The sequence below is a fragment of the Fukomys damarensis genome, unplaced genomic scaffold, assembly GCF_012274545.1.
Source record: "Fukomys damarensis isolate Sample0158 unplaced genomic scaffold, DMR_v1.0_HiC HiC_scaffold_33, whole genome shotgun sequence".
NCBI classification, from domain to species: domain Eukaryota; kingdom Metazoa; phylum Chordata; class Mammalia; order Rodentia; family Bathyergidae; genus Fukomys; species Fukomys damarensis.
In genome coordinates this window covers 19,444,289-19,456,636 of record NW_022900945.1, presented here as the reverse complement: position 1 = coordinate 19,456,636, position 12,348 = coordinate 19,444,289, and the positions used below count along the sequence as shown (strand labels likewise).

General features: G+C 31.7%; 1 protein-coding gene across 8 annotated transcripts in view; it reads left to right on the top strand.

Annotated features, from left to right (window-relative positions):
* Col24a1 (collagen type XXIV alpha 1 chain) overlaps nt 1-12,348 on the top strand; it is a 304,025-nt gene that overhangs the window by 108,263 nt on the left and 183,414 nt on the right. For 7 of the 8 annotated variants that reach the window (XM_019209374.2, XM_019209375.2, XM_010636700.2 and 4 more), the window contains 2 exons: nt 6,435-6,488; nt 7,691-7,735. In XM_019209374.2, coding sequence (XP_019064919.1) covers nt 6,435-6,488; nt 7,691-7,735 — 99 coding nt within the window. The remainder of the gene's footprint in view (nt 1-6,434; nt 6,489-7,690; nt 7,736-12,348) is intronic. The other variant, XM_019209372.2, reaches the window with a different exon arrangement.

Below are 12,348 nucleotides of genomic sequence, written 5' to 3'. Positions count from 1 at the left end.
ACTACACATTTTAATTCAACTACTAGTTGAATTTCCAATGAGCAATGGTTATCTTTTAGATTTTTTTAATCTAAATTTATTAAGTAGATTTGAGCTTATAAACTCATTAGCACCAACAACATAAGATGAATTGATTTGATACTGGTCACTAAATCTTAAAACCATATTGTAGTATATATCCTTTACTTTGCTCTTTATTTATATTTTGGTTCTCTCATATAAGAGAAACCATGCAATATTTAAATTTATGTGTATAATTTGTTTCACTTGATATTATGGAGATCTTTTTTCAGATGGGCAGGTGAACAAGAGATGGAGCAAGAAGGAGGGAAGGAATGGAAAAGGGATAACAAAAAGAGAGAGGAAAGTGAAAACACGTTTTTCAAATGAGAAGGGGAACAAAAATTGGAGGGCGCATGGAGGAACTGGATGGGAAGAGGACAAAAAAGAATTGAGATATATCATGTGCATATACAAACTCCGTATTATTGATGTAATCATTATGTACTGCAAACGTGTACTAATAAAAAAAATTGTAGAAAAGATGATTTTAACAAAAGAACCAGAAACTTTAATGGAAAAAGAATATGATTGTATGTTTTATAGGTTGAGAAAGATATTTTTGTCTAGTTTCTTGTTCCAATTTGCCTTAGCTTGCTTTCTACAAATTGGAGAGAAACCGAGCCAAACATACTGGCCCTGTTAACATGGTGTGTTTTAGCTATGTAAACTGTATCATATAAGCATCTTAAAAATGTCCTCTATTTTCATATACCTGTCTTATTTGGAAAGTGAACATAATGTAAATTACCATAGATCTGTTGAGGCTAAACAACACAGTTCTCAAGAAAATCATGTGCACTATATTTGAACAAAATGATTATCCTATTTACAAACAAACTGGGTTCTTTCCAGGGCAGTTTGGCACAGTTCTAAAGAAGGCTTTTATTTGCTGTTCACTTTCTGCTAGCTGGCTAAAAACTTCAAACTAGGGTTGGAAATTTGTGTTAATTATAGTTCTACTGATTGTGGGGTTGTATGTGTATGTATATTTGTACACAGATGCAAAACATAACTCAGTCAATCTTCTTGAGAGCCACCCAATTTGGTAATCTGTTTTCTAGAATCCTGTAACATTAGCAAAACCACATCCTTTGCTGCTTACTGCTGAAAGTAAGAGTATCCAATAAATAGTCTCTGTTCTTCAGTAAATATAGGAATAAGGTGTTTGTTGTTGTAATGGTTTATGTTGATACTTTGGCTCTGGGATTGGGAATGTTAAAACCAGCTGTTATTCTCTTGTATAACAGCATGATAAGTTTTCAAAGAAAGCCTGCCATTTGTGAGATTGTGTTGCATAATTTATGGGAATAGCTCTTGCACTGAATCATTACAATATGTCATATGTTTATCTGTATAGAGGTAAGCTAAATTGGTCAGAGGAAGATGCATAAACTCTAGACAGTTTTTCAAGGTCATCTCAACTCAGCCTTGAATTTTCACATTTCATCACCTAAATCAAGATTGTACACACAGCTTTCTTATAATTAACCATTTTATTTATATGCAGTATTTAGTCAGCTGAGAAATGTTTATTGAGTTTGTATAATGGCCAGTCTTTGCACTGCATTATTGTTTGTACAAACTGTGTCAGTATTGACTTGAAAAGCATAGTTTTTATAGTAAGAATTTATAATCTGGAAAAAATGAGCCTTCCACATGTGACAAGTTAAAAAGCATAATAACTAGAGAACCTATAAGTAAGAAGTAAGGAGTTCCAATGATAGAATAAACTATATGGTAATTTTTCTGAGAGACTTCATTAAAAAAACTAAAGACTTGAGTTGGATGGGTTGGATTTGGCTAAGTGGAACCAACCCAGAGATGAAAAATTGTGTGCAACAGGTACAGAATGAACATAGGCAGAGAAGGCAGAGGTAAATCTTCCTGACTAAAAATGGTAAAAGGCAGAGTATAACAGATATTAAATATAAAATTGAATAATTTAAATACAAATAGATTCATGCAAGATTTTTTGTGTTTGTGATTTAAGAAACATATAACATGCAATCTATTGTCTTGAATTTGTTAGTATACAGTATTGTAGTGTAATATTTAAAATGTATGTGTATTTGGGGTAGCAGATCACTAGAACTTTTTCATCTTGCATAACTAAAATTCTGTACCCATTGAGGAACAACTCCTCATTTCCTGCTCCCAGCCCCTGGCAACTACTATTCTACTTCTTGTTTCTATGATTTTGACGGTTAGATACCTCATGTTAGTAAAATATTGCATAATGTGTCCTTCTGAGACTGGGTTATTTCATTTATCATAGTGTACTCAAAGTTCATCTGTCTTGCAGCATAGGACAGGAGTTCCAACTTTTTATGGCTGAATAATATTCTATTGTTTGTAATACCACATTTTCCTTAGCCGATCATTAATAGACAGTCAGGTTATTTGCATTATTGGCTATTGTAGATAAAGCTGAAATGAACATAGGAGAATAAATGTAATATAAGATCTTGTTTTCAGTTCTTTTAAATACAGAAAGTAATTTGCCCACTTTTTCATTGGGTTGAGTTGTAGGAGTTTCTTATATTTTTTGTTATTAATCCCATGTCAAATATAGATTCTGAAGACATCTTTGCCATTATATAGGTTGCCTTTTCATTCTGTTCATTGTTTCCTTGGCAATGCAAAAAACCTTGCATTTTGATGTAGTCCCACTTGTTTATTTTCAATTTTGTTGCCTATGTTTTTGTATCATATCCAAAAATTGTTGTCATGACCAGAATTATGAAGTTTTCCCCTAATGTTTTCCTCTAAGAGTTTTATAGTTTAGGGTCTCATTTTAAGTCCTGAATTCATTTTAAATTTTTTTTGGGGGGAGAGGAGATAAAATAAATTCCAACTTCATATTTTACCATGTGAATATACAGTTTTCCCCACACTGATGAACAAACTATCTTTTCCTCATTGTGTAGTTTGTCATCTTTATTGCATATCATTTGAGTGTATAGGCTAGGATTTATTTTGGGGTTGTCTATTCTGTTCTTTTATAAAATAAAACATTATGAGACCAAATATTCACATACCGCACAATCCACAAACTTCAAATGCAGGATTCAATAGACTAGCATATTGACAGAGTTGTACAACTATAACTATAATCAAACTTACGTCATTTTTGTTACCTCAGATCAGTACATTCCACCTACTGGCTGTCATCTATTCTCTATTCTGCCACATTGGTCTGTATGCCTCTATTTTTCATACCAAAACACACTACTTTGATTTTTGTGGCTTTGCAGTAGTTTTGAAATCAGGAAGCATGAGACCTGTAGCTTTATTCTTTCTTCAGGATAATTTTTGTTATTTGGGGTCCTTTTGTAATTCTCTATCTACATGAAATTTAAGGTTATTTTTCTGTTTCTGCAAAAGACAACTCTGGGGTTTGAAAGTGATGATAGCATTTTATCTGTTAATCACTTTGGTGGTTTCAACATTTAAAATATTAAATTTTCCCCATAAACACAGGACATCTTTCCCTTTATTTGTGTAATCCTTAATGTCATGAATTAGTGTTTTATAGTTTTCAGTATGAGTCTTTCACTTCATTTGCTAAGTTTATTCCTAAGCATTTTATTTTTGATGCTGTCTTAAATGTGTTGTCTCAATTTCCTTTGCAGATTGCTTTTTGTCAATAGAGTACAACTATTAAATATTGATTTTATATTTTTAATTTTGCAAATTAATTTAACATCTGTGTGTAATCTTAAAATTTTCCAATATATAAGATTGTATCATCTGTGATAGTGTATAATTTTATTTCTTATTTTAAATTTCCATGCTTTTACTTCTACCTTAGGTGCTCTATCTAGAACTTTCAGAACTATGTTCATTAGAAGTGATTGAGAACAGGCTAATTTTCTTTCTGTTGTTAATTTCTAGTTTTATTCCATTGTAGTTGGAAAATGTACTTGGTATGATTTCAGCCATCTTAAATTTGTTAAGACTTGTTTTGTGACCTAACATATGTTCTATCCCCAAAGATGTTCTGAAAGTGATTTAAAAGAATGATTTTTCTCCTTCTCTTGGATAAAATGTTTATAACATTCTCTGTAACATATATATGCATACAGTGTATGTGTTAGGTCCATTTGGTCTATATATTCCTCAGTGTCTGTGTACGATATCTTCCAGAAACCCTGTTGTTACCATAATACATGGATGCTCAAATCCCTTACATGAGATAGCATAGTATTGGTACACAACCTATGTACATCTTCCTAAATATTTTAATATCCCTAATAATACATATGAAAATAGAAATAATTTATAAATATACTATATTGTTTCAGGAATGACAGCAAAAATATCTCATGTTCAGTGCAGATGCAGTTCTTTTTTGAAATTTCTGATCTGTAGCAGGTTGATTCTGCAAATCAGAATATGCTAACTGAAATGTTCTTCATGTCCGCTATTTCCTTACTGATCTGTGTTCCATCCATTTTGGAAGGTGGAGAATTGAGATCTCCTAGTAGAATGGTGTTGCCATCTATTCCTCCTTTTATTTCTGTTAATGATGTATGTGTCTTTAAATCTAAAATAATTCTCTTGTAGATTAGATCTTGCATTTATCCATTCAATTACTCTGTCTTTTGATTAGGGAGTTTAATAAATTCACATTTAAAATAATCACTGAGAGTGAAGAATTTAGGATTGGCAATTTTGTTATTTTTTTGTCTACTTTTGTTGTCACTTTTTTTCTCTCCTGCTATCTTTCTCTGTGTTTGTAGCAATATGTATTGGTTCTTTTTAAATTTTCTTTCAAGGGCTGGGGATTTAGGTCAGTGGTGCCACCGCCTGCCTCGCAAGCGCAAGGTCCCCCCCCCAAGAAAAAACTTATATTTTCTTTCAAGACTCAGATATAGTTATATTCTCTGTAATTACCATGGGGTTTAACCAAAAGATCTTATAACAATCTATTTTAAGCCAATAACTATTTAAATTCAATTGCATAGAACACTCTACTTTTCTACTGTGTGGAAGATTTTGAAAGGGGTAAGATGAAGAGATGTTCTAGGAATACAAAATAATAGTAAATTATTGATATAAATATTGTGAGTATGTAGGGAAGATAAATGAATTTCCAATTTAGAGATTTGCAAACATGAATCAATGTGTGACAGATAAGTAGAAAGGAAATTAATATTTATCAAATCCCTATTATATTTTAAGCACTGTTTTATTTATTCCGAAAGAAACCTAATGATGCTGGTGGCAACATAAGTCTATATAGATAAGGAAACTGAGGTGGTAAGAATTAAGTCATGGTTCTATATATTTTAAATTTTTGTGTTTGGCATATGATAAATATTAAACAAATATGCACAGTTTAAATAATGATGATAGAAAAACCATTAAGTTTTGTAAACAATTAAGTTATGATTATATATATTTTAAATTTAAAACTTTAAATATATGATAAATGTGAAACAAATATTCACATTTTAAATAATGATTATAGAGTAAATCCCATTAATTTTTGCTAACTGGAGGCTCCTGTATATGTCTCCCTAATATGTTTACCTTTTCCTTCTCTGCACTGAGAGGTAATCATGCTCTTATTTTTCTATACATGTAGGTTCCTACAATGTCTATTGCTTATCTTGTTTTAGAAATTCACATAAATGAAATTATAGTATAAATGTTTAACAGTGACGTTCATCTTCCCGTTAGTCTTGACTTATTAAACTAGGCTGATGCATAGATTACATGTTATCTTTCGGCTTAATCTAGGTTGATTCCCATGATTATAGTGTCCATTTTTAATCTATGTAGTATAGTGTAGTATTCTAAACCACTACATAGATTTAGTATATTTTATAATAATGTTTATTATAATAATAAAAATTGTATAATAATTTGTTACAATTTTTGTAATACTACTGTTGATAGATATTTAGCTTTTGTTGTGGTTAATTCCAGAGATGTTTTATGTTTGTAAAGACTGGCTTAGTAAAGATTGTGTAAAGTCCGATTTAGAGATTCAGCACTCTATGGCCATGAGATCAAGTTCTTGGATTTGACTATTTACAGTAAGTCTTCTCTGTTCTGGCCTTTTATCTGCTGAAGCTATTAATTGCTGCACTATGATATTTCTAATAGGGAATTTGTCAATTTGTCTTTATATATCAGTTATTTTATATTTAGAATTTATATTATTAGAGGCATCCAACTGAGATTTGTTTTCCAGTTTTTTAGATGCTACCTTATAGCTTCTGCTCACCTACCTTCCCTTCTCATTTTGATAACCTCTCAGTGAATAGTGCTAAATGGAACTGCCCATCTCCAGATTAATGCTGACTGATCAAAATGTTAATATGTAATGACTTTTATTTTGTGTGTTTATATTATTTTAATAGGGACTTCTTGGAATGAGAGGACCTCCTGGGCCTCCTGGTCTCAAAGGAACTCAGGTATGGAGGAAATGAATATCCACAATTTTTAAATTCACATCTTCCTTTTTATTTTTTGTGGAACTACATTTTTTTACTTATAGAGTACTGCCTTAATGTTCACTACTTTTTGCCATGAGAAATTTCAAGTTACCGTTACATATGGACAATTATGGAAAAAAACTTTGAATTACTTTACAGCCTTCTGAGTTCATTAAGTGATTTATGTCAGTGTTCTCCAATGGTATAATGAAGAATCTGAACCTAGAATTTCATGCATATGACCCAGTTTGTGACTCAATAAATTATATTTTAATTGAATTTAATTTGAACAAAATTTTTTGTTTATAAAATACATAAGATATATGATTCTAAGGATGTTCAAATAGTTTAAGACGTGGTAACATTGGCTAGTAATATTATTAATTAGAAGATGAAGAATTCAATATATTTAGTAAATATGTATATACTTAAAATATAAACAATTTTTATTTATTCTCAGAGAAAAATGACTAGGAATCTTTATGTTTTTCTATGTTCATCTTCAGTCTCTATCCATCCATTCAGATTTTGATTGTTAAAAGCATACACTGTATTTTATGCTTCATACATCTTTATACATTGTGGCTGGGGCTGATTTGACCCCAAGAATATTTGGCCTGTGAATTAATCAAGAATAAGCCCTAGAGGTAGACAGTAAATGCTATTTGGATAGGATGTAACGTACCTTTGTCTCTCTCAAGTTTAAGACAGCACTATGACTCAAAAAATGACTGAAGTATCAAAATGTACAGAGAACAAGCATGTTTTGTATATGTAATTTTTTCAATATACCAATGTGTATTGATTTCCACTTGTTATGAACTTGAGTTTTTGTGAACCTAACACAGTAAAGATTATCCTCAATTAATAATCAGTGATTCCTAATACTGTTTTTTAAATATTTTAATTGCTCTTCTCTTTCTCCACTCCCAGTTTTCGGAATATGACTTTTACCATCTTCCATCTTAAGAGTAATCCAATAGCACATAACTCTCTTAAGGTAGATGTAGGATAAGAGCAAAAAATATTAAAAGGTATAACATGATACATTTCTGAAATACAAGAGTCACAGTATTATTTTTATCACATCTCAGAAATAGCTACTGCTTGCAGAATAAAAAATAAGGGTTTAAATTTTTAAATACTCATTTTAAGCTATAATATGTTTTGATTTTTTTAAGGGAGAAGAAGGACCAATTGGACCCTTTGGAGAATTGGGGCCAAGAGTAGGTGTCACATAAACAATTTCTACAAGTGCTTCTTTTGAAAACAGCCCTTTTGCAAACATTTTTAATAACAAAAATTGATAGCAAAGGACAATAAATTTTAAAAACTATTGTCATAAAATCCCCAAAATACAGTAAGCCAAAACTGAAATTTTTCTAGGAATATTCTGAATTATATTATATCTAGCTATATATTTACTTGGTTCTTCAGTAGTCTTAGCATTTGTGCAAATTATACAAGTTTCTTAAAAGATAGTTGGAAGCAAATTCTTTGGCTATTATAGTAATATCCTGGAAGTTTCTGTTTTCAGTGTGTCAGTAAAATTACAGAGAGCTACTTTTTCCTCAGATAGTACTATCTTGTGATATATAAACTATTGTTTGAGGTTTTTTAATGAATTTAAACATTTTTGGTCTATATGATCAAAGTCTACATTAAGAGGGAAGATATATATGTTGTATTTCTTTTGTGCTTTGTGGAAACCATTAGATCTTTTAAGCACACATTACCATGAAATACGTGTAATTATCTTGCCTTGAGAACATCATAAATTATAGATTCTTTAAATATTGTTTACATTTCAAGAGACAGTAATTATTTATTTTGTACCTTTACCTCACTAGCACATATATTTCTACCATACCACTTTTTTTTTTTTTTTGTACCAGGGATTGAACTCAGTTCCTTGCGCTTGCAAGGCAGGCCACCAAACTGCTGAGCTAAATCCCTGGCCCATCTACCATACTACTTTTAAAAAGACATATTTTAGAAGGAAAAAATCATAAAACAAAAAACTGTTCTTTAAGCCCAGTAAAATTTATCTCATTGAAAATTTACTTCCCTAAAAACAATAGAATCATATTCACCTCTTGCCTACTCAGGCTTATTCTTTTTTCCTCGTACCAGGGATTGAACTCAGTACCTAGTGCTTGTGAGGCACGTGTGGTGCCACTGAGCTAAATCTTCAGCTTATTCTTATTATTAATATTATTTTTCTACTACTGGTTGAAGATCAATTTGGGGCCTAGAATTGCTTTAAGTCTATCACAAGAATCAACCCTCATCTAGAAGATATTCTCCCCACTTTTTAGATTGAAAGTAAAATTTCAGTATCACCTGCTTAATGGCACTCAAAGTAAACCTAATGTGACAGAATCTAAATAGGGCCACAATGCATTACATACTCCATTAGGATGTTCTGAATGGCTTTTATTTCTAAGAAATTATAAATGTACTGATAGCAGATTTTGGTGATATTTCTTCATAATGTAGTTATCACATATAACTCTTTTAATATGTGAAAATGCTTAAATGAGTATTATATTATTAAAGATGAAAGGAATATTCTCACTGATGCCATCCCTACATTACGTAAATTAAGTGGATTGACTTGCTGAAAATTCTTTTGAAATTATCATAGAGAAATTTAATAATTTAGATTCTTTACTGAGTTTCTTATCCTACCGTGTATTTTCAAATTAATTAAAAAACAATTGACGGGCTGGGGATTTATCTCAGTGGTTCTGCTGCCTGCCTTGCAAGCGTTAGGTCCCAAGTTCAATCCCCAGTACCAAAAAAAAAGCAATTGATATTTCAAAATTGTAGGATGATTTTCTTTTCTTTGATGTTTTGTTCTTTGTGGAAACCATTAGATCATTTTAAGCAAATCAGAGGCAAAAATGAGAACAACTTCTTAGCTGGAAGTCCAGAATATAATTTTAAATTGCTAAATTGTTTACATATTATCAAAACAGAATGAGGGCCCAAAGATCGTTTTATTTTATTTCATTTTGAGGGGGAGGATATGGGAATATTTCTAAATGAGCATCAGTATTAAAATCCAAATGTATAATGACTAGTAGGTTCTATAAATTAGTGTTCTATTTAACTTTTTCCTTCACCATTGTACTCTTTGTAAATTTGAATTTTTTTCACACACTGCTTAAAGCCCAGTGATCTCACTAATGAAACATATGTAATGTTACCAGTTGTTTGGTATTAGAAATAAAGAATAAAGCACCCAAAATCCAGGATACTGAGTCCCTCAACTTCACAGGTAGCATCTTCCACTCTCTTCAGCTCCTCAGCCACAGTCATCCATTGCTTGTCGATACAAGTACCACCAACTTCTCTTCATTTTCAATTACAAACTTCTCCCTAACTACCATCTTCTTTCTTTTTCGATATATTGCCTCTCACAGCCCCAGTAGGAATTTCAGTGCATTGATCGTATTGTTTGCCATTATTCCTTATCTCCCTCATCATGCCATGTCCCTCTTCATCTTCCTAAAACACTATCATTATCACTGATTACATTCTGAATTCTATTTGCCTGCCCACTTATTCCTTTACTTTTTTAACTTCTTGTTTCTTTTTATTAGTTTTTCAAAGTATGCCAAAATAGTTTTCTTTTCATTTTTTGAAAAAATAAAACAAAATTTCATAACAAAGTAATGGGAAAATAGCAATAGTTATTACACTAGGTATCACTGTATTCAAAGTAGTTGCTCAGACGACAAGACGTAGACCAAAAAGATTCTTATATGGGCAAGGAAATGGAGTATTACACTGCCATAAAGAAAGACAAACTTGAGGCATTCGTGGGTAAATGGATGCATCTTGAGAACATCATGTTGAATGAAATGTCAGATACACTAGCTTAAATATCACATAGTTTCTCTTATATGATAAACAGAGTATATACATACACAAATGAAGAGCAACATAGAAGAAAAATAAATGGAGTTTAAATACTTCCCCAAATTACTTATTTGGTTATTTCAAAAATATTTTAATTTATACTAATATTTTTCATTTATACTAATTTATGTTCATTTTCTTTTCTAAATTACTGTTTCATACTTTCTCTTATCCTCAAACTAGATTCACTTATTTCACATCTGCATTGTTAGTCTTTACTTTGCTCCCTACTTTCTTGCGAAGATAAATCAGAAAAAAAAAATCAGTTTTCTATAAGTACACCTATTTGCCTCCCTTTGTCTGTGCTCATTTGTTCTAATTTCATTTCTGTTTTGTGAATTAACAGCCTCTGTTGCCAACTGAGATGAGATTTCCAGTTGTTCAAAACATACATTGTATGTTTACTTATTCAAGAGCATTGATCCAGCAATTCTTTGTACCCCTTGCATCTTAATTCTTTTCCTCTACTGGATCATTTCTGTCAACATATAGGCCTGATGTTATTTTGATTCCAATTCTCTAAGTATTACTACATTTCTCTCCTTCCTTTTCAGTAAAACGCCTCAAAATTATTATACAGTGTACACCATTTCGTTTTCTCCTCCATCTGTATAAATCAATTTTGACCCTACTATTCCAAAACAAATGATGTCATAAGAGTAATTAGCCTCCATATTGCTCAATCCCATGGTTATTTCTCTATCCACATAATCTTCATATTTCAATAGTCATATTCCTCTGAATTTTTTAAGAAACACTCTACTACTGGAAACATTTTCTTTTCTTGAATGATTTTCTTCCTAACTCTTTGCCTTCACATTTCATAATTTTCTCATTTCCTCAGATTCTAAATTCTGGAATGTTCCAAGCTTTGGTGGATAGACTTTTTTCTGTCTATACTCACTTCCTAGACAATTTCATGTAGTCTTGTGACTTCAAATACCATCAAGATACTGGTGGTTTCCAAAAGGGTAATTTTGATCAAAACTTTCTACCCTTGACCTGTAGACCTGTATAACTACTATAAGATCCCTCCACTTGAATGACTAACAAGAATATCTAATTTGGTCCCAAACCTGTTCTCACAGCTGCCTTCATTTCATTTCTATAGTTACTCAGGTTAAAATTTCTAAGTTCATTCTTAACTCCTCTTTTTCTCCCATATTCCACACATAACCCACCAGTGGTTCCTGAAAGCTCTATGTTCAAACTGCACTCAGAATCTTGACTTTCTCACAGCCTCCTCTGCTAGCACCATGATCCATATATACTGCAATTAACTCTTACTTGGATCACTATATTAGACTTGTTGGACTCCCTACTTTTGCTCTTGGATTAAAGTGATGCTGTTAAAATATGCATCACATCCCTTTTGCTCTCATTGCTCATGTAAGACTTCCTGACTCGCTTTGAGTAAAAGTCAAAGCCCTACTGTGATTTACAAGACCCTGCATGACCTGGCTTTCCATGCACCTTCCTTTGATTAAATCTTATTCATTTTCCTATCTTATTTCTGCTTCAGCTACAGTGATGTCTCCTGGTTGCACCAATTTTCCATGTGCATTGCTAATAAGTACCTTTGAACATGGTCTTCCTCTGCCTGAAATTCTGTTCTTTCAGAAATCCACATAACTTTTCCTTTTCTTTAAGTCTTTATGCAAGTGCCATGTTATTCGATGAGTTCTTCTTGCCTGGAAATCTTTAAAATTTTTCAACAAAACTGTTACAGCACTTTATTTCCCTCTTTCCTCCTTAATTTGTTGTTCTTGATACACATTATCATCTACACTAAAATATAAGCTGTATGAGGGCAGATATGTTCAATGCTGTCTCACCCCTCAGAATCTAGAACTGTGAATGACCTGAAGGAGACAGTCAAGTATTTGTAAAAGAAATGGGTAATGACTATAAT